The sequence below is a fragment of the Ipomoea triloba genome, chromosome 11 (assembly GCF_003576645.1).
Source record: "Ipomoea triloba cultivar NCNSP0323 chromosome 11, ASM357664v1".
Lineage (NCBI taxonomy): Eukaryota > Viridiplantae > Streptophyta > Magnoliopsida > Solanales > Convolvulaceae > Ipomoea > Ipomoea triloba.
The window spans coordinates 19,342,231-19,366,528 of record NC_044926.1 but is presented as its reverse complement, the minus strand read 5'-3'; the positions used below and the strand labels follow the sequence as shown (position 1 = coordinate 19,366,528).

The 24,298-nt window shown below is 36.0% G+C and overlaps 1 protein-coding gene across 1 annotated transcript; it reads right to left on the bottom strand.

Annotated features, from left to right (window-relative positions):
* Positions 1-2,252: 2,252 nt before the first annotated feature.
* On the bottom strand, positions 2,253-16,880 carry LOC115996034. The gene is made up of 9 exons (XM_031235179.1): positions 16,865-16,880; positions 16,501-16,638; positions 16,071-16,429; positions 15,866-15,975; positions 3,878-5,367; positions 3,643-3,821; positions 3,350-3,591; positions 2,997-3,240; positions 2,253-2,891 (listed from the first exon to the last, which is right to left on the bottom strand). Exons 1-9 carry the CDS (start codon positions 16,878-16,880, stop codon positions 2,253-2,255), a joined length of 3,417 nt encoding a protein of 1,138 aa, XP_031091039.1.
* Between the last annotated feature and the right edge of the window lie 7,418 nt (positions 16,881-24,298).

Here is a 24,298-nt window from a genome sequence, read left to right as displayed (position 1 = left end):
CCACAACCAGATTGGTTCTCCTCCCAGAGGCTTTATCTTGTTGTTGATTATCATGACCATCTCTCGGGATGCTTGATGTTGAATCTCAGAGGGATATTTGTTTGTGAGTCTGGAGAAATCAAAGTATTGAGTTTCATCTTGATCCATTGTAGAGCTTTGCTTCAAGGTTCCTAGTTTCGTGTAAGGTTTGTGAGAGGGTTTGCAGCTTTGAGAGATTTGCAAGATCTTTTATTTCCCCTTATCGCGACTGGATTTTCAAAGGTCGAAGGACTCCATGATGACCTGCTTTTTCGAGTCACGTGATGAGGCATTAAGAGAGTGGGAGTCGTGCAGATTTTACAGTTGTCATTTCCGAAATTAATGCTATAGCAGTTTGGTCAGTCGGGTGCACTGTTCTTCAGGGATTATATGCTTATCAAGACAGATATTAGTATAGTGAGTAGTAAAAAAAGGATATAACAAAAAAAAATTAAAAGAAATAACCTGAGATGAGGACGAAAGGGTGTCCTACTTACTACACTAGTTCGGTGGACCATTACACATACCAAGTTCTGATTTTAGGATGTTGAATCTGATCGGATCCAATGCCTTTGTAAATATGTCTCCCAATTGTTTGTTTGTTGGTATGTAGTGCAACTTAATGTCACCACTTTCCACAAGATCCCTGATGAAATGATGTCTGATATCTATATGCTTAGTGCGGGAATGCTGGACAGGATTTTTGGCAATATTGATAGCGCCGGTGTTGTCAAAGTGAAGATCAGCACTACTGAACTTTAGTCCATAATCGTTCAACATTTGTTTCATCCATATGAGTTGAGTGCAGCAACTCCCAACAACTATGTATTCTGCTTCTGCAGTAGATAATGAGATGGAGTTTTGCTTCTTACTGAACCATGAGACAAGGTTTTTGCCTAAGAAAAAACACCCTCCTGATGTACTTTTTCTGCCCAGTCAGCATCACTGTATCCAAGTAGTTCAGTCCCTGAGTCACGCGAATACCATAGTCCATAATTTACAGTCCCCTTAACATATTTGATGATTCATTTGACTGCATTTAAATGTGCTTCCCTTGGGTTTGCTTGAAAGCGTGCACACAAACCTACACTAAACATTATATCAGGTCTGCTTGCTGTTAGGTACAGTAGACTACCAATCATACTTCGATAGAGTTTGCTGTCAACAGGTTTCGAGTCGGAGTCTTTTGATAGTTTTACAGTGGTGGAAAGAGGTGTTTTAGCCTCCTTAGCAGAGTCAAGACCAAACCTTTTGACCAAGTTTTGGGCATATTTGGTCTGCGACAAAAACAACCCTGTTTCCATCTGTTTTACCTGTAGACCCAAAAAGCATGTTAATTCCCCTATCATGCTCATCTCAAACTCCTTTTCCATGACTTGAATAAACTCCTTAACATTTGCAGGGGATGTTGAACCGAAAACAATATCGTCTACATAAACCTAGGCCACAGTTATGTGACCAGTGGTCTTTTTGACAAACAGTGTTTTGTCTGCTCCACCGCGGATGTACCCATTTTTTAGAAGATATTGTGTGAGCCGTTCATACCATGCTCTTGGGGCCTGTTTCAGACCATAAAGGGCCTTTTTCAGTTTATAGACGTAATCAGGATAATGTGGATCCTCAAATCCTTTTGGTTGAGCTACAAAGATTTCCTCATTGAGAAGTCCATTCAAAAAAGCAGTTTTTACGTCCATCTGGTTTAGTTGAAAGTTCAGGATGCAGGAGACGGCCTACAGTAATCTTACAGACTCAAGTCTAGCCACGGGTGCAAAAGTTTCCTCATAGTCAATCCCTTCAATTTGTGAGTAACCTTGTGCCACCAGTCTGGCCTTATTTCTGGCCACATTTCCCTGTTCATCGGTTTTATTTCGAAAAATCCACTTTGTGCCGACTACATTTGCGTCTAAAGGGCATAGCATAAGATCCCATACCTCATTTCTCTCAAATTGAGCAAGTTCATCCTGCATAGCCCTTATCCAGTCTTCGTCTTGGAGTGCTTCTTTGTAATTCTTGGGTTCAAATTTTGATGTGTAACACGCGTACCCAGATAACTCAGCTAGACTGCCTCTTAGCATTCCTTTGGTTCGAACACCGGCCGTGGGTGTCCCCAATATGTTCTCAGCAGGATGATTCTTTTGAACATGCGTGGGAACTTGCTTTGACAGTGTAGATGGATGGTAATCTATGTTTGACTGTTGTTCAGTGGCTGGTTCTGAGTCCTTTGGTTCCGATTCTTACTCAGATTTCTTGATCCCTTTTTCATCATCTGACTTTCTTTGGTATTGTTCAAGATCAGCAGCTAGTAAATACTCACCAACTGTTTGCGGTTGATCATCCACAATTACATTGATAGATTCTTGGACAGTCTTGATACGTTTGTTGTAAACTCTGTAAGCTCGGCTGTTAGGTGAGTACCCCAAGAATATGCCTTCATCACTCTTTGGTTCAAATTTTCCAACCTTTTCTCTGTCATTTAAGATGTAGTATCTGCTGCAAAAAATGCGAAAGTACTTCAAATTTGGTTTCCTTCCTCGCCATAGCTCATATGGTGTATGCGACATCCCAAGTCTAAGATACACTCTGTTGATTATATGACATGCAGTATGAACTGCCTCTACCCAAAAGAACTGAGGAAGGTCTTTGCTACTTATCAGGACTCGGGCCATTTCTTGGATGGTTCTGTTCTTTCGCTCAACTACTCCATTTTGCTGGGGAGTTTTTGGGGCTAAGAATTCATGACTGATTCCATTTTTGGAGCAGAAGTTCGAGAAGTACTGATTTTTGAATTTCCTACCATGATCCGACCTAATCCTCACAATTTTACCAATATGCAATCCCTTTTCTTTTTGCAGCTTCAAGCACAGTTTCTCAAACTGTTCAAAGGTTTCTTACTTGTTTCTGAGGAACATTACCCAGCAAAAACGAGAGTAATCATCAACACAGACAAAAATATATCTTTTACCTCCCAAACTTTCCACCTGTGTTGGTCCGATTAAGTCCATATGCAGAAGATCCAGACATGAAGAGGTTCCTATATGGTTGAAATGTTTGTGTGGGGTTCTGGTTTGCTTTCCCAGCTGACAAGGGCCACATACACCAGTTTCCTTAACTTTGAACTTTGGTACACCCCTTACACATTCATGACTTATGAGATGGTTCATATCTTGATAATTCATGTGCCCAAGTCTTTGATGCCAAAGATCTGTATTATCAGTGGTGGTGCTGCAACACAAGATTAGAAGACAGAATATAGCAATTGTCAGAGGATCTTATACCTTCCATAATAACTTTGTTTTGTTTGTCCTTAACAATGCATCGATCTTTCGTGAACCCTACATTCAACTTTTGGTCACACAACTGGTTGATGCTGCTCAGATTTGCTTTAAGACCCTGTACCAGTAGTACCTTCGATAGTGAGGGTAGTCCAGCTACATTGAGGATCCCAATACCCATGATGTCACCCTTAATTCCATCACCAAAGGTTACTTGTCCAGTATATGGAATCACATTCTTGAGAAATTCTTTACTGCCGGTCATATGCCTAGAACAGCCACTGTCGAAATACCATTTTCCCTGCTCTTTTCCAAAAAGCATAGAATAACAAACTAGATCAGATTTTCTTACCCAAACTTGACGACTGACTGGGGTGATCCATTTCTTCTGAAATTTGTCAGTTCTCTGGTCACTGTAGAACCTGTAACATTCCGGTCTTATGTGGCCTTTCTTGCAGCAGTAATGACATGTTGAATTATATTTCCTCAAAATCTTCTGGTAGGTTTCAACATTTGTCCAAGTGCTAGTACCTGCAGGGACAAACTTAGTAGTAAAAGAATTTTGAGAGTTCGAGTGTACCCCAGACCATTTCGAATGTTGGGTGCTCTTCCAGAGTCAAGGATTTGATTGAGAGTTGATGTTGTGTTCATCATTTGGATTTGTTTCTTGTAGGCTTCTAATTCTGCTGAGAGCTTCATCACTTTGGAGTTGGACTCTGCTAGTTCAGCATTCGTATCAACAACTTGTTTCTTCAAGGATTCAATGTTCTTTTCCAGGAACTCATTTTTAGAATTTGTGGTTGTGTGAGTCTTCAAGAGAATATCCCATTTCTTGTACAGTTTGATGTAGGATTGTTCAAGTTCTTCATAAGGTATTTTATCTACATCTTCATGATCTGAACAATTATCCAAGTCCGAGTGAGATTCAGCCACAACTGCAGTAAATGCTACGAAGTTTCCTGATATTTCTTCATCTTCATCTTGAGCTTCTTCATAACAATCTTCATCGCTCCAGGTTGTTGCCTTCATGGATTTCTTTCTTTTGAGGTAAGTGGCACATTCCACCTGAATGTGTCCAAAACCTTCACATTCTCTGCACTGAATTCCTTTGTTCTTATTCTTAACTTCCCCTTGCTGCCATTGATTTTGTCGAGTCAAGTTTTGGTTTTGACCGAACTGATTGATTTGACCAAAGTTCTTCTGTTGATTTGGATTTGATAATTTCCCGACGGTTCGAGATGAGTTAGACGAGGATGGAGCAGTACTGTTAGGTCTGTTTTGTTGATTCTTGCCTCCTCTGTTTCTTCGATTTATTTGTTTCAGAATCTTGGTGAAATTTCTTGTTATCATTGCCACAGATTCATCATCTAATTCTTTGCACTCCTCTTCTGAGTCACATTTTTCGGCAAGAAACGCAACATTCTTACCCCTTTTTGTGTTGCTGTCTTGCGATAGGATATCCATTTCGTATGTCCTTAGATTGCTCATTAATTCCGCAACAGATTTCGTTTCCCAGCCTACGCTTTCTTGAATTGCAGTGACTTTCATCCTGAAGCGTACAGGGAGGGATCGAAGAATCTTCCTGACCAGTTTATCCGAGGAGAATGGTTCTCCCAATACGGCAGCTTCGTTCTTCAATTCTTGAACCCTAGCATTAAATTCAACAATGGTTTCTTCATCTTTCATCCGTAATTCTTCAAATCTTGTGAGTACTTGTTGCATTTTGGTTTGTTTGACAGAGGAGTCTCCTTCATAAAGTTTTTCAAGAATTTCCCAGGCATCCTTTGCAGAGCTGCATCCAGCAATTAACCCGAATTGACTCTCATCAAGCGATCCAGTAATTATGTTCAGTGCCTTGTTGTTATTGTCACTGTCGTTAATTTCTTCGGTGCTCCACTGTTCAACCGAAGCAAGAATATTTGACTTGTCTTCTTGAATCCTTTTGGGGTGAGTCCACCCATGAGTGACGGCCTTCACACATTCACTCCTTGAGCCTGAAGATAGATCTTGGTTCTCGCCTTCCAGTAGGCATAATTTGTACCAATCAGTTGAGGAGGTCTTGCTTGCCCTTCCATATCTTTTTTAGGACACACAGCAGCCAATCTTGAGAAGAATGGTTAGTAACAAGGAAAACAGAGAGATTCAAAAGAGATTCAAATGATCATTATCAAGGGAAAGATCTTGAGGCTGCGCTCTGATACCAAGTGAAAAACATAGACTTCCGTGTCCTAGGTCTAAGATTGTAAAAGAGTCTTCCAACTATTAAATCTAATTGCTAGATTTGTTAGATGACCTTTAACTATTTACTGAACTAGTGCAGCGAAACGAACTCAGAGTACTAAGCAGTTAATGTATAAAAAGATAATAAAGCAAGAAGAACACCAAGAATTGGTAACCCTGTTCGGAATCTCAATTCCTACGTCTGGGGGGCATCACTCTGATTGCCCAACTCTTCATTGATCAATTCTGAAAATGTACCACAAGTTTACAATAGAGAATCACGTGGTAACTCTAGAGTTCAACCTTGAAGAGTTGAAGAATACTTGATCTCCCGATCTTCTTGAATTGAGGCTCCCCCTCAATTATAGCACAACTGGCGTTCAGAGTGATTGCTTGCCCAAAACTTCATGAGGAAGATGCATCTTGAATCAAAGGTAAGCTTTGTCAAGATTTCTCGTTATCACATGCGAGGAAACTTTCACATTCAGATCTTTTGTATACTTTGGAATTGAATAGTTAATATCTCAGGGAATTTTTCCTCATATATATCTTGCCCAGATTCGGTTAAGTTTGTTGAAGCCTTCGTAACTAACTCTGATTCCTCTTCTTGTCTTCCTTGTCTTGGTTCAGTGTTTCATTCAGTAAGCTGTCTTTAAAGTCTTCTGAGCCTTTTGCTGAACTACAGGAAACCTAATACATCACAAGAGAACCTGTTTTTGAACTATCTGCTGAACTAACAAAATTGTCACAAGGACTTGTTACAACTTAGGGAGTTTCACAAATATTTTTCTTTTTTTTTAGTAATTTTATTAACAGATAGAATACCCTTACCTTGTAGCAATGTAGGCTAATCTAGCACTAATGCAAGTCTGGACTATGGACATCTAAATATAGTCTCAAGAAGAGTCAGAACTCACAACTTGTTGGTTGAAACTCTGGAAGTGAAACAGAGAGTTAAAATTAGTATTACACAACTTGAGTTTTATATCATTGCTTTTGAGACTAACAGAGTATACCAAAAAATTGGCATAATTGTATAAGTACAGAATTATGGTTACCAAATATTAACTGGGCACATCAACAAAAGTATCCAATGTAAAACTACCACAGTAGTCTGAACCATATTTACTAAAGTTAAACTACCATTTTAACTGAACCATTCATCTACTTTAAAGATTAGGAACACTTCATCTTACAAATTACAGTTAATTTTCATTTTCTCATTTTCTGAAAAAAAAAAACAAAACTAATAAAAATTTATAAATAAAACCTTAAAAGAATTCAAGAACATTAAAAACACTATAACACAGCTTTTGTTGGAAAAAATTATACGACCAACTACAAAATTATAAAATAAATCTTAGTTAAATTAATACAAAAGAAACAATTTTAAAAAACTTTGTAAAGTCTTAAAACATTAATTATGTGAGAAAATTGAAAACAAAAACTAAAATAACAGTAAAGTACCTCTTTCTCAAACTCGAAGCCTCAATGGAGATCTACCCGGATCTGTAAAGAACGAGATACTGAGAGGTCAGAGGAGACTTACCGAAGTGATTGAGAGAATAGAGAAGGCGGGATTCTAGAGTGAGAGACTAAGAGCCTGAGACTGTTGAGAAAATTTTACAAACACGGTTAAAACATATATTTCTAGAAAAAAATAAAAAAAATTAATAAAATACCTGTTAGAGTGTTGACGGCCTTGGCCTTTGACTCAGAGCCTAGCCGACCGTCGATCACCGGAGAAGTGGAGGAGTCTAAGCCCATCTCCCTATATCTACGTTGTGCTTAGCCCCGAAGGCTAAACTTGAGGGTGTGAAAGGTGAGAAGCGGAGTCTGAGGCTCTGAGCGGCGGAGACCGGAGAGGCAGAGACCGGTGAGGCGGAGAAGGTGAGAGACAGAGAGAGTGAGGGATGGGATAATGAGATGCGTGAGATATGAGAGGCAGAGGGAAGTCTCGAGAGAGAAAGAAAAGATAGAGGTGAAGTAGAGAGAGAGAGGAGTGAGGAAGTGAGGATGCGGAGGGATGAACAGATCTGAGATCTGTAATCTGAAACCCTAAGACCATTACTAACATTTATATACTACCCATATATTTCGGGTTTCTGGTCGAATCCGAACTCAAATTTGTACATCCGAAATCCGAACTGAGTAATTAAGCAGCAGTGAAGGTTTCTACGGGTTGGGCCCAAATCGGGTCGAATCCGAACCGGATTATACTTTTTCGAGTTGGGCCCGAAATATGCCCAGCCCTAGGTGTTCCCCTTCCACTTAATCCAAAAACAACAATAACAACAACAACAACAATAATAATTTTTTGGAATATAATAATAATAACATTAATAAAAAATACAATAATAATAATTTTTTTGGAATATAATAATAATAATCATAATAATCTATATATATATAAAAACAAAATCCTCCCAAACGAAATCCTATTTCCCTCCCAAAATATTGTACATTAAAACAATTAAAACAATAAAATAATATTAAAAGTACAATAATATTAAAACACGAAATCCAAAATAATATTAAAAGTACAATAATATTAAAACACGAAATCCTATAAAATATTAAAAGTACAATAATATTAAAACACGAAATCCTATAATATCAAAACATTGCTATGCATTAGGATTAGTAAATTGTTATAATCTATATATATATATATAGGGTCATGTTCAGGTGTGGCCGCGCCCTTACGTGCGGCCGTGCGGTTTACACCACTCAATGTTATTGAGTGGTGTATTTCGTAACATTGAGTGGTGCATTTCTTAACATTGAGTGGTGTAAACCGCACGGCCGCACGTAAGGGCGCATTGAGTGGTGTATTTCGTAACATTGAGTGGTGCATTTCTTAACATTGAGTGGTGTAAACCGCACGGCCGCACGTAAGGGCGCGGCCACACCTGAACATGACCCTATATATATATATATAGATTATAACAATTTACTAATCCTAATGCATAGCAATGTTTTGATATTATAGGATTTCGTGTTTTAATATTATTGTACTTTTAATATTATTTTATTGTTTTAATTGTTTTAATGTACAATATTTTGGGAGGGAAATAGGATTTCGTTTGGGAGGATTTTGTTTTTATATATATATAGATTATTATGATTATTATTATTATATTCCAAAAAAATTATTATTATTGTATTTTTTATTAATGTTATTATTATTATATGCATTAGATTATAAATGTATTAATCTATATAGTATATATATAGGGTCATGTTCAGTTGGCGCGCCTTCGGCGGCCGTGCGGTTTACCCACTCAATGTTAAGAAATGCACCACTCAATGTTACGAAATACACCACTCAATGTTATTGAGTGTGTATTTCGTAACATTGAGTGGTGCATTTCTTAACATTGAGTGGTGTAAACCGCACGGCCGCACGTAGGGCGCATTGAGTGGTGTATTTCGTAACATTGAGTGGTGCATTTCTTACATTGAGTGGTGTAAACCGCACGGCCGCACGTAAGGGCGCGCCACACCTGACATGACCCCTATATATATATATATATATATATATATATATATATTTATATATATTAACAAAATCCTCCAAAACGAAATCCTATTTCCCTCCCGAAATATTGTACATTAAAACAATTAAAACAATAAAATAATATTAAAAGTACAATAATATTAAAACACGAAATCCTATAACATCAAAACATTGTTATGCATTAGGATTAGTACATTGTTATAATACTTATAAAAACAAAATCCTCCAAAACGAAATCATATTTCTCGCCCAAAATATTGTACATTAAAACAATTAAAACAATAAAATAATATTAAAAGTACAATAATATTAAAACACGAAATCCTATAACATCAAAAAATTGTTATGCATTAGGATTAGTACATTGTTATAATACTTATAAAAAAAGTCCTCCAAAACGAAATCCTATTTCCCGCCCAAAATATTGTACATTAAAACAATTAAAACAATAAAATAATATTAAAAGTACAATAATATTAAAACAAGAAATCCTAAAAAAAGAAGAAAATGAAGCAATTGTAGGGTGAAATTAATTTGATAACTGCTTACTATTTACAACCACCATATGTAACCAAACTTACTCGGTAGTACAATGTCTCATTTCTGTCGTGAAGTCGGTTTAAGATCCTCCATAGGACGATTGTTCTATGTTCCGCTAGGGTGCGGAGAGTTATACTATCTTAGATGTCTTTTAAATTTGGTACGCGGACCTTTTAGCCATGAAGATATTCGCACTATTCCAAGAGTCATTCATAATTCGTTTAGAGATACGTGTTATGAATATGGATTATTAGATGATGACAAGGAGTACATTGATGGCATTATTGATTCGAGTTACTAGGGATCCGCGTATGCTTTGCAAAGGTTAGTTGTTACGCTTCTCACTTCAAGTTCACTTAGTAAGCCAGAAGTAGTTTAGAATGCCGTTTGGGAATTTCTTGCCGAGGATGCACAGGTTCAACGTCGACGTGTCTTGCAAAATCCAGGTATACTTGTTTATTTGCTTTTCATTATTTATAAATAAACTAATTTGTTATTTGTTTTTGTTTCTTTTATTTTTTTTGCCTTTTAAGAGTTGATGTTATCGGATTCATTTATTTTTTTTGCCTTTTAAGAGTTGATGTTATCGGATTCAGATAAAAAATTTGCCTTTTAAGAGTTGATGTTATCGGATTCAGATAAAAAAACAATTTGCTCTGATGGAGTTGGAGAATTTGCTATCTTCGTGGGGAAAAAGCTTGAAAAACTTTCCGGAAATGCCAATTCCGGACGAAAGTAGCATGGGTTTGAGTGAAAACATGTTGATAGCCGAAGAGTTGGCGTATGACAAGGAATCTTTGAAGACAGAGCATGAGACATTGGTAACACAATTGACCCGTGAACAAAAGAATGTTTACGACTCTGTGATGAATGATATTGATTCAAATAATGGAGGTGGATTATTCTTTGTGTATGGTTACGGAGGAACAGGCAAGACGTTCGTGTGGAGAATGTTATCATCAAAGATAAGGAGCCGCGATGATATTGTTCTAAATGTTGCTTCCAGTGGAATAACATCTTTGTTGTTGCCGGGAGGCAAAACGACGCATTCGAGATTTGCTATACCACTTTCTTTGAACGAAGATTCCACGTGCAATATATTGCAAGGTAGTGAACTTGCTGAGCTTATAATAAGGAGCAAATTGATAATATGGGATGAAGCACCGATGACGCACAAATACTGTTTTGAGGCTTTGGACAAAACCATGAGGGACATATTGAGGTTCACCATACCGGGTAGTGCTGAAAAAGACTTTTGGTGGAAAGACAGTAGTTTTGGGCGGCGATTTTAGACAGATCCTACCTGTTATTTCGAAAGCAACAAGACCAGAAGTTGTCGGAGCAACTATTTAATTCTTCGTACCTGTGGACAAATTGCAAGGTATTAAGGCTGACCAAGAACTTGAGACTACGGACCTTAGCTTCAGAGGAAGATAGACATACATTTGATTGATTTTCAAAATGGATTGTAGGCATACAGTTGATTGGTTTTCAAAATGGATTGCAGACATCGGAGATGGGATTGCAGGGGTTGTAAACAATGGTTCATCTGATATCGATATTCCGACAAGGTTTTTGTTGAAGTGTGGACACGATCCCATAGCAACTATAGTTGAGAGCACATTCCCAAGCTCGAGATATGGCATGCTTGATGAGTCGCAGCTAGAAGGCCGAGCGATCCTCTCGCCGACTTTAGATGTCGTTGATCAAATTAATCAGTACATGTGCGACATGAATACTGCAGAAGGACAAACATATTTAAGTTGTGACTCTTTGTGTAAGGCAGAATCAGGCAGTGAAAATCTATCAGAAGTGCACACTCCTGAATTCTTAAATAGTTTGAGATTGTCGGGTCTTCCTAATCATTCATTGACTTTAAAGGTCGGTGCACCTGTTATGTTATTGCGGAACATAGACCACTCTCTTGGTCTTTGTAACGGAACGCGGCTCATTATCACAAGATTGGCAGATCACATTGTCGAAGCAAGAATAGTTAATGGGACACATGAAGGGACCAAAGTTCTTATCCCCCGAATGTCTCTTAGTCCTTCTGATACGAGATTGCCCTTCAAGTTCCAGTGTAAACAATTCCCGTTGATGCTTGCATATGCCATGACTATAAACAAAAGCCAATGCCAAACACTAACTCACGTTGGGTTATTGCTAAAAAAACCGGTCTTTGGTCACGATCAATTGTATGTGGCTTTCTCCCGAGTCAGTCATTCTAATGGCCTGAAGGTGTTAGCGGTAGACGAGGATGGACAAAATTGTGTTGCGACTTCCAATGTCGTCTACAAAGAGGTTTTCAATAATGTGTAAATATAATCAATGATATTATGTTTTTTTTTTCAAAATGATAAAGTTGCTATATATCTAGACAAAAAATATATTATCTCTACAAATGAATTAAGATAGCAATTCATTACTATAACTAAGTTGACAGAGAACGAGCACATTGGGCCAATTTCTAAAAATTCCTAACAATGATATATAAAATCTCTAATGTTACAACACCGCATGCCTACATCTGCACATTAGCTATTAATTTGAGCAATTATTTACTCGAATTCAAGCAATTGTAACATCAACAAACATAAATGACCCAACTCATATCTTCACTTGCACTATATAATATTTGATGTTATAATTTAAATAATTGTATATCCATTCAAATATTCTTAATATATTATAAGAAACTCATTCCGTGCATCGCACGGGTGTAAATACTAGTAATAATAATAATAATAATAGTATATCTGAAGGCGTGAAGAAGAACATGAAACCTTAATAAAAAAATTAGGGAAAAGGTGAAAATAGGCCCCTAAACATATCGCGAAAAGTCAATTAGGCCCACGAACTTTTCAAAAGTGCAATTGAACACATGAACCCACGATTTTGAGTCGTCTAACTCCATTACCCGGTTACCAATCCGGTCAGTGCCGGTACGTGCCTCCGTGGCGCGCCAAGTAAGCTATGTTTTGATTATTTGGATTGCCACATTGCCACATAAGCTTAAATATAAAAAATTAAATTATCAAATTAAAAAATGATATAAAATCACGCATAGCCCTAATTCTCTAGTTCTTCATCTGCGTTTTTTCACTTCATCTTTTTCAGCGCTACGTCTCTTCTTCTTCGTGACTCCTTCTTCTTCATCTTCTTCATCTTCTTCATCATCTTCTTCTTCTTTGTACTCCATCACACCTAGTACATTGTTTCTCCTTTGCCGTCGGCCAAGGTATTAGGGCTGAGATGACATCATCATGTTGGAGTGGTTCACCATTTTCATCTCCCTCAAAGTCAAGGCCGAATTTACAGTACGAACCATCATTGTATTGTCGTTGTGGGTTAAAATCACCACTATGTGTATCACGAGAGAATGGGCAACAATTTTTTGAGTGTCAAAGGTGGAAGGTACATGTATTACAATTAAAGGTCTAAAATTGTTATTGATAAGTTTAAAAGATGCGTAAAAATCTCTTATCAGTTAGGTTTGAGTGAATTTTTTTTTTGGCTCTAGTTTTCAGCAACATGTGTAACATGTTTTTCAATTTTGTGTTTAATGTTGTATTTGTCCAGGAAGGTTGTGGATGTGGATTTTTTTTATCTGGAAAAATTTGTTATGGAAAGAGGAAGAGGTTGAATGTGATTCGAATAAGAATGTTGGAATAGAGTTGAAAAAGATGAAGTCAGAAATTATGGAAGAAATTCGGCTATTGCGAAATGATGTTGAGAAGGGTTTTCAAGCTCAAGTTGAAAGGAAAAAAAGACAAAGAAACATAATAATTAGTTGTATAATTATTATAGGAATTGTTGTGTTTGTAAGCATGCAACAAAGGACAAACCGTATGATTCTTTCATGACTTTGTTGTAGTTTAAGAATATTTTGCTTTAGTTTATTTTTGTTGTTATATGAATATATGTTACCAGGTAAGCCATGTATTAGATCTTGAATGAAGTTTGTATTTTTTATTGTTGATGCAGAAGTGTCATATAGCTAGTTGATTTAGCTATTAGTATTATTACTGCCTATCAATAAGTGTGTCATATATTGGATCTTTAATTGTTGAAGTGTAATTTAACTATGAGTATTACTACTACTTTCCATGATTTCATGGTATGAAATTAAGCACATTCTGGCAACACTGGATATAGACAGTAAATACAAACAAAAAAATGTTGGATAAAGACTGCATTAAACACTGTAGATTCATTGTACAAGTTCATACAGCTAAAAGATTACAATCTGCTATCATGCCCTTATAACATATTCATCCAAAAACTATATTTACAATCTGGCAACAAGAGAACAGATTAAAAAAAAAATTACAATCCACCTAGGTTCATACAGATTACAATATGCCAACAAGTTCATACATCATATTTAAAAAAAAAAAAAAAAAAAAAAAACCTAAGTTCATACAGATTACAATCCGCCAACAAGTTCATACAGATTACAATCTGCTAATAAGTTCATAGAGCAGATTCAAAAAAAAAAAAAAAAAAAAAACCTAAGTTCATACAGATTACAATCTGCCAACAAGTTCATACAGATTACAATCTGCTAATAAGTTCATAGAGCAGATTCAAAAAAAAAAAAAGAAAAAAAACCTAAGTTCATACAGTAGATTCTAATGGCTACTTCATTGGTTCATTGACGCTTGGGAGGCTTGATTGTTTGAGTTTGATCCAGGGTGAATGACTTGCTCCCTTGATTGACCAAGCTACAACAAAAGAAAGGAATATAAACAATTAATGTAATAAGAATTACAACTATAACGAGAACATAGTAGTAGTTGGACTACTTACATTCCTACTAGGACATTCTGGTTTATAATGCCCCGAGTTCTTACAAAGAGAACAACGCATCCCTTTTCCATTCTTTGAAAGTCTTTTCTTTCCAGAGGTAGAGTGATAAGACTCCGAGATACCCTTATTTCAGGCACATTTTAGGGTGTTTTATCGCGTCTATAGCATCCTTATTTGGTAAATTATGTGCGTAAATGTTTGAAAATCACTAACTGATGCACAAAAGCTATTTTTAGCTTAAAAGAAGTAAAACAGGAGCCCCGGGAGCAAATAGGACCAAAAGATGAGCTTAAAGAGCAAACCAGGCAAAAGCGGAGCCCCAGAGGACCAAACTAGAAGGCCACACGCGTGTGAGCAAGCGTGGAAACTTTCCAGAAGCTCCCCACGCACGCTCACACGCGTGTGAGAGGCGTGGAGGCGTGATGCGCGAATTTCAGCTAGGGTTGTCATTTCGGAGACTATTTAAACCCCTTTGATGAATTTCCAGAGGGGGATTCCAGAATTTTAGTTTTCCCTTTTCTTAGTTTTTCCTTTGGAGAACTTTCTCCATTTTTTCTTAGTTTTTAGATTAGATCAATCTCCATTGTAGAAGACAACAAGCTTGGATTGAAGATCTTCTTCTCTCTAGGTGATCTCTATTTCATTTCCATAATTTTAGTAATCTTATTGTTGGATTAAATTAGCTTTTGCTTGCATTTCATATCATGAGTAGCTAATTTAGTCTAGGGATTTGGATTGTGTGATTGAATATTGCTTTTGTGATGATCTTATTTCTATATCTTGGATTTATGAGTTTGTGTTGATGGATTATCTATTATTGTCTTTTGATTGTTGTTTTGATGAGATCTTGTTTGGATTTGGCCAATCTAGATGAGAGATTGAGCTCTTGACTCTTTCATGTCTTTGATTAGAGCTAGGATTTAAAGCTTTACACAATCAAAGTTCCTATGGACTTCTTAAGAATAGTAGGATAGTGTGTAGCTTAAGTGTTTGATAAAATTCCTCTTAGAACTTTGGATGCTTGAAGGCACTCCTAAGTCAAAGAAGCCTTAGTACACAAGGTGGAAAAGGACTAAGACAACACACTCTTGAATAGCCAATATCCTAGCAATCCTAATCCATGACCTTGCACTCTCACTATGCAATATTCATGAACACTATCCAATCCATACCCCTTTTACATATTCCCAAAATCACTTTTACTTTAGTACTCTTTTGCACTCAAACCAACCAATGCACTACACTCTCACTTGCAATTCCACCCTTCACCACACTCAAGTCCTATGCATGATCCAATCAAGTAAACTCCCGAATGTTTGACATACCTCCACGTCCCTCCTTCGAGACCGACACTCGGGGAGTCACAGACTTTCCGTTTTATCATACAAATATCTTTTGACATTTCACCCTATACACGCAAGTGTTGTCATAGAGGTAGTCTTACTGGTAGTTGATGTGTTTTTCTTAGGACGAGATGGACCTTCACTTGCCAGAAAGATCCCATGCCCTACATGAGCAGCTTCTACCTGCAAGTTTGACCTTAAATTGTTGTCTCCCTTTCTTAATTTCATAGCCATCATCTCCATTGAAATCAACCTATCATGATGTATTTAAGCAAAAATTTCAGCATTATATTCAACACATATACTAAGCTCATTCCTCACAAAATGGATATTTCTCGTTGAGTAAACTGCATAGTTGATCATTGTCTTTTTAAACTGTTTCTCATCATCATATAAGATACCAACTTCAAGGTCAACTGACTCCAAATTTGGATTGTACGAAGGGTATTTAAATCTACTTGTTGCTGCATTAGTGATATGCTCAAATGATGTTTCTACCTCTTCCTTTTCAGATTGATAACTCAATGGGTCTTCACAGTCATAATACGCACTTTGCACATCATCCTTCTCACCTAAACCTACATTTTCATTGTCAACTTTTGCCCTAGCCCTTCGACTTTCCTCATTATTATTTTCTGCATTACGACACTCAGCCTCAACAAAATCAGCTTCATCTTGAGGACTTCTTTCCAAATAAGAATCTCCATCTTCATGATTGTTTCCAAATCAGCTTCTTCATCACTAAACCCTAAACCACTAGATTGAACTTGTTCATTACCTGCCTGACTAACTACACCAGGATTATTATCTTCCTGAGTACCCACACCAGGATCATCTTCTACTTCAACATCTTCTTGAATATCATCTACATGCTCAGGTTCTGGTAATGCTAAATTTTGAACCACCTCTGCATCATCTATTCCATGCTCAACATAAAAGTCAATTGCACCCTAATCTGTAGCCAAGTAACCCATGTGCAATGTACTTTTATCATTATTCAACAACTGTTGGCTCTTTAAACTCTCATGTGGTAGTTTAAATGACAGAGACAATATTTTAGCAAAACTCTCATCCTTAATGAATTTCAATAAGTGAGGATATGATAAAAAAATTGGGGTCCATTGTCACTATTTTCACCTCACCATCTACATAGTCCATCACAGGTTTTTGGACAAAATTCCCACCATGGTGAATTCTAATTTTAACGGCGGAATACATTCTAAAAAATAAAAACATGTTAAATTGTATTAAAAACACTCTTAACTGGATTACAAAAAAGATACTCAGTATATTTGCAACAATAATAACCTATTACAGGTTCTGGCAGTATAGGATACTTTTTTACACCTTATAAATGAGTATATTATATTGGCAGATTTGACTGATTATATGGAACAGCCCACTTTTTTCTCTTACGAAAATACATGAATTTTTTTGTTATAGGCAGATCTTTGTTATGGGCAATAGAATTAGTTAGGTTATATTATCGTTGGTATCAGAGCTTAGGTTGTAAGATCTTTGTTATGGGCGATAGAATTAGTTAAGCTCTGTTATAGTTGCTATCAGAGCCGTACACTCCGTTGGGATAGGCGTTACCAAGTGAGGTGTTAAAGTTGGTATCAAAGCTTAGGTTGTGAGATCTTTGTTATGGGCAATAGAATTAGTTAGGCTCTGTTATTGTTGGTATCAGAGCTTATGTTGTCAAATCTTTGTTATGGGCTATAGAATTAGTTAGGCTCTGTTATAGATGGTATCAGAGCAATACGCTCCGTTGCGATAGGCATTACCAAGTGATGTGTTAAAATTATATTTGCAACAATAATATCCTATTATTATTCATTTGACAGTATAACATCGTTTTAACACCTTGTAAATTAGTATATTAGATACACTAATTTGGCTAAGTATATTTGCAACAACATATTATTAGTGAACTGGCAATATAACATATTTTTTACACCTTTCAAACAATAAGGCATATTTTTACAGCTTTCAAAAATGTAAAGCATATAAAACCAAATTGTACTATAGAAAGGAAACATATCTGTAGGGACCATTCAATAACCTAATATATAAAATACAACTATACTTATTGAAATGCATTCTTTAGGATCGCAATACCCAAAATGTCTACACTATTGACAACATAATGAGACCTAATCCATAAACAAATACAGTCAAAGATAAACAAATAAGCATTCAAAAAGCATATTTTGAAAGCTACTGCTCAGTCTTTTTTTTATTTTTATTTTTTTTTAAAGCAAGTGCAAATCATATAGTTATGAAACCACTGTCATACAAAGAATCAAAGATGCAATGCTAAAACTAGATATACTGGTGGTGCTAGCCTAGCTGCTGGCCTGGCCTGGTTTCACTACTGCCGCCGCTACTCTGCTTTATCCCGCCGCTATAAAGAATCAAAGATGCAATGCTAAAGCTACTGCTCATTCACCCTAAAGATATAAAAAGCTTTACTTTTTCAAATCCATAAATAAATGCATATATCAATGGTAGCATATTAGTAGTAGCAAAACCAATTCCTACTGCCCATCTATTACTAGCATATCAGTGGTAGAAGAAAAAATGAAAAATACCTAATGGTGGTGTGATTAGGGCTGCGGTTACTGCTACAAATGAAGGTAGTGCGGTTAGAGCCGTGGTGGAGCGTCAATTACTGCTGTGAATGGTGGTGGCAATGGGGTGGAACTACGATTACTGCTATGAAGTCGGATGGTGGTGCGATTAGGGCAAGGAAATCCGTTGGTTATGGTGGTGCGATTAGGGCCAGGAAGGGCGATGGTGATGGTGGTGAGATGATGGTGTTAGTGCTAAGTTCTGTTTCGAACCAGACAAGGAGTCATCGATGGTCGTTTAAGCATTAGGGCAAGGATGCCGTGTTTTAGGGCTGGACGATTTGAGATGATTTTAAGTTTTGTTTTATTTTTTTATTTCATTTTTTTATTTATACTTATGTGGCGAGAAAAAAATTAAAACATAGCTTACTTGGCAAGCCACGGAGGCAGTTACCGATTCTCACCAGAGAGGTAATCGGGTAATGGGCTTAGAAGACTCAAAATTGTGAGTTCATGTGTTTAATTGCACTTTTAAAAAGTTCGTGGGCCTAATTAACTTTTTGCGATATGTTAGGGGCCTATTTGCACCTTTTCTCTAAACAAAATATAAACACGCTGAAGGAAAACAAGAAACCGTGTGAGCAAGAATCAAACCTAGGACCTTAGAGTAAATAGCTACTGTTCATGCATGTATCTCCATTTCTCCATTTAGAGAACTTGTTTTATGATTTCTCCAAAATCCTTACAGCCCGTTTGGTTGGGAGTAAGGAATTAGGGGGAAAAGAATTGTAATTCGGTGGGAATTGCAATTCAATGAATAAGGTAGGAATTGGAATTACAGTGTTTGGTATGCAGGAATAGAAGTACAGGGAATTGAATTGTAATAAGTGACAGAATGACTAAATGCCCTTGTATAGTAGAAATAATAATAATAATAATAATAATAATAATAATAATAATAATAATAATAATAATTTACCATATGAATATTTCATAAAATACACAACCTATTCACATTCTAATTTTACCATATACTTCGTAACAAGTTTAATAAACTGTTAAGCTTATTAAAAGCTTACATCTAAAAAGTACATCATAAAAATATTACAATACCATGCTAATAAAATGTTAAGCTTATTACAAGCCTACATCCAAAAGATACATCAAAAATAATACAAATATTACAATACCACACTAATAATAAGTTAAGCTTATAAAAAACTTACATCCAAAAAACATCATAGAATATTACAACCAAAGCTTGCATACAAAAACCATCAAACCATACTAATTTCACTAACAACATCAACATCCACCAACAAAGTTAATGTGTAGACAGAAAAGCTCTCACCCATTCTAACCTTCGATCCGGTGGAAGGCTAAAAAACACAAGCATCTAATTTGGACTGTCAGGGAGTTTGATCAATGCCATCAAATACTCTTCATTTGATAATCCATCAATATGAATTAACTCTTTATCTAATTGTTGCACTTTTTCTTAAAGAGTTAATTCAGTTCCAATGCTTTTGCTAAGTTTATCACCAACCATTACCAATGTTTCACTCAACATCACTGCAGCATTGTGAAATGATTGTGAAGTAACCGGTTCATCTCTATCACTAACCTTCATCTTCCTCTTTCCAGCACTAGACAATGATTCAGAATTTGTATCACTTCGTGCCTTATTACCTGATGAAGATTGAGTTTGGGTAAATCTTAAATTTATATCTAGCATTTCTTCATCACCAACATCTTCATCATCACTAGCTAGATTGATCCCACCAATGCCTTCCTCATTAGTCATTTCTTCAATAATATCTTCTCCAGTTTGTGCATCCCTCCCTGTAGCATGATCTTTTGCATATATAGAACTGAATTCGTGATAGAAAGGAAAACTTTTCCTTCTGAACTGGGCTGCTTCTTTGTGAGTCTAAATAAATGAAGTTTTCATATAAGTATAAATTAACTTAAAGTTTTAACATAAGTAGAATGAAATAAAAATACTCACACTTATATAAGAATCCCACACATCGTCTTCAGCCGTGACCATCTTTCTTTCTTCATCCCATCCAAAGCCGCTGTTATTACTAGTGAAAAGATCATGCACCATGCTCCAATCTTTTTTCAAAGTCCAGATCCTTGACTCAATATGAGGTTTAGCTTTAATGTCCGAAGTCGATAATTTAGCTTTTAACATCTTCTCTAGCTCATACAAATACCCAGCTTTGAATCCAGTATCAGCATTCTTTGTTCCTAAATTATGTAGGTCAACCATACAAGAAACTAAAGCAATATCTTCTTCATGGGTCCACCTCCTTGACTTGCTTTTTGAACTGCCGGTGTCACTAGTTGCCATAATTCTTACAATAACAAAAAGTATAATAAGCGGAGGATTAATATGTTGCACACATAAAAGTTCATTCATAAATTCACTCTTAGCAAATAGTTCACAATAACAAATAAAAGCAACCATTACATCATAGCAAATAGTTCACAATAACAAATAAAAGCACTTATTACATCATAGCAAAGAGTTCACAATAACAAATAAAACAAATGAAACATTGTTTGACTACGAGTACTACAAGCCATAATAAAACAAATGAACCCTAATGTTGCCTAGATGCTTGCCATTCATTGAACATTTCTGTTGCTAATTCCATTCGCCAATTCATCCAAGCATCCAAGGGCTCAATCGTATGGATTATATTCTCATCATCTTCACCAGGTTCATCATTTACTCCTACAAACTCATCAAAATCATTCTCCAATGGATCAACACTCATAAATTGTCTAATAAAGTTATGTAGTAAACAACATGCTAGAATAATGCGGTTATGTGTCCTTATAGGATAATAAGATAGACTTCTAAGAATAGCCCATCTCATTTTTAATAACCCAAAACACCTCTCAATTACATTGCGGGCTGCAGCATGTTTCATATTAAAATATTCTTCGGGACTTGTTGGTTGATAACCTTGACGCCATTCATTTAAGTGATACCGTTGACCCCTAAAAGGTGCTAAAAAGCCTTCAGAATTTGCATAACCCGCATCAACTAGATAATAACAACCTATATTAAAAAAAACTAATAAGTGACTTAATTATTAGACAATATAATGTCATATCTTAATTCTAGACAAGTCTTACCATAAGGCACTTTCAATGGATGTGCTCTAGTAATTGCATCACGAAGAACTCGACTATCGGATACTGATCCTTCCCATCCAGAAAGAACATATACAAATTGCATGTCAAGAGTGCACACACCTAAGACATTTGTTGCAATATCTCATTTACGTGTTCGATATCTAGGCTTATCAGCATTTTGTACATAAACCTTGATAAACGTTCCATCTAGCGCACCCAAACAATTCTATGATTCAAACAAAAAATATTTAATTAAAAAAAACACCTAAATATATACAATATTTAGTTACATAAAGTGCTAAAATGGTTAAATACCTTAAATACCTTGGGATAAGCTCGGGTTTTGCAAACAACTGACCTTGTAAATGCATAAGTGCATTTGACACTTTATGAAAACTTCGGGTAATACTCTCACCCGATCTTCTAAAATTTTGTCTAATAACTCGATTTTTAACATGGTGAGCAAGAATATGCAAAAATATTGCAACTTTTTCGTCAACAAGCATGTTTTTTGTTGGTTTAAGACCTCCTATACTTTCAAGCATCCCACATAGCTTGAAAAATGCTGCTCTATTCATCCTAAGTAGTGAAGTGCATGCCTCATCATTGTCATATACAATTCGTCTCACATAATCTCTCTTGCCATAGAAATCTAGAGAATAACGTCTACTAATTCTTGGTCGGGATGCTGTTGATGCCATCAAAAATAAAAAACTACTAATGGTAGTATACATCTTCAAGAATAATGTCAAAGCAACTGCAATTCGTTTTCTTCTTTCATCCATTGCTATTCTTGTTATCTATATAAAGAATGTTGCTTGAAGTAAATTTCATTTTTAGTCAATTCAACAAAATGCATGCTTTATACACAAAACAGTAGCATGAAATAACAAATATAATTTTCTTTATTACTAGATTGTGATACTAATTACAATTCGTATTTGATTTTTTATATTCTAATGAATATATTCTTATGAAAATGAGAAAATATACCCAAATATATAGATAACATTTGCGAAACTACCTTCTATATACAAAATTTTAAAATGGGCTACTAGTCATACTACTATGCCAATATATACATAATTCTTACTGCATCTAAACATATACTCCATCCACACATGCTATATATAACTAAATTTTTAAATGAATAAGAATAAAATTGAGTAGGAAACAATGTCAGAAGGAAAGCGTGTTGATGAAATAATTCAGTGAAATAATAACTGCCTTCTATAAACATATACTCCATCCACACATATAAACATATTACTGCATCTCCATCCACACATGCTATATATGCATAATTCTTAACTGTCTTCTATAAACATATACTCAATCCACACATATATAAGCATATATTACTGCATCTTTTTTTTTTCTTTTATATTCTTCTTGCTAATTCTTTATACATGATTTCTCACAGAATACATAATACATATATACACAGAATACATGTTGGTCCCGATAGGGTAGGGAAAAGTCTAGAGGGGGGGTGAATAGACTTTTCTAACTTTTCAAAAATTATTATAACACTTCAACAGAAAGAATCCAAGTGAATAAATTCAACTTGAATTGCGCAGCGGATAAATAAACGGTAAAGTGCTATAATCAAAGTTACGCAAAAATGAAGAGCTTCACAACATGCAACACGTTAGAAACGTCAGATATAACTCCAATAATGAGTATATAAAGTTTGGCTCACATGCGGACGTGGGAACTATCAAACCCAGATCAAAAGATATAACTAGTGAATAGTTGGGTTCGTAGTATAACAACAAATATAACTTTCACAGGATGAGGTTGAGTATGCAAATATGTCTTGCATGCAAAAATGATGTCACGTATACCAATAAAGCACTTAGCAATAAATGTGACAAAATATGCAATGCATGTGATGCTCAGATAGATAAATATGCAAGCAAATATATGAGCTGATAAAGTAAATGACACAGGGATTTATAGTGGTTCGGAGGTGATGTAATCCTCCTACTCCACTTTCTCCTTCCTCCAGGAGAGATTCCACTATTTTCAATCACTCAGATACAATAGTGAATCTTGTGCTCTTCTAGCACTCCTCTACTCTGAATGCACTTTCGCTACAGCAACACTTAAACCCGAACGTCTTGCACCCAGCTACGTTCACGAGCATCTTGCACCTAGCTACGCCCTTCAACCAAGTGTTTTGCACCCAGCTACACTTAGTCTCCACAAGTGTTCTGCACAAAGCTGCACTCCTCCGAGTAATTTGCACAAAGCAATAAACCAAGTGTTTTGCACCCAGCTACACTTAGTTTCCCCCGAGTGTTTTGCACAAAGTTACACTCCTATAATTTCTTTTTCAAGAAATAAAGTATTTCTCTCTAAGACTTGATTTCTCTCGTGTATAGCTCACTGCTTAGCACTTTCAAATCTAATATGACTTGTAGTGTATTTAGTGCTAATATTTTTCTGTGTCGTGCTCTTTTTCACGTATCTACTTTCTATTCAGTTCCCTCGTCTGTGCATTAATCAAGTGCTTCTTTGTATCAAGTCTTCTTGGGTTTATATAACTAAATTAGCTATTTGCCCGTTGTAATTCTTCAGAGCATTAAATGCTTTCAGATGATCTTTGTCAACTTTGATGGCTCCGTCAGATGAATTTGAATTTTTTGCTTCTGATAATCCTCCAACGTTCTTCTGCAATCACTGATATGATTTTCCTTGTAACTTGTAGCCATCCATCTTTGACTTTGGTAGTGTGAACACTTGACTTTGTTCATAATCCATAAGTCAGACTGCTCTGAGAATATATCCGTTCGGTGACTCTTGCTTGAGCATAATTGATGCCTCTGAAAAGTATACTGACTTTTCTCA

Excerpts from the sequence above, each read along its gene's own strand:
- LOC115996034 (XM_031235179.1), bottom strand. Across the intron at positions 16,430-16,500 it reads TGGTGTAGTTAGTCAGGCAG|ATGGAGATTCTTATTTGGAA; the intron begins GTAATGAACAAG and ends ACAATCATGAAG. Across the intron at positions 3,241-3,349 it reads GACCAAAAGTTGAATGTAGG|CACCACCACTGATAATACAG; the intron begins GTTCACGAAAGA and ends CTTGTGTTGCAG.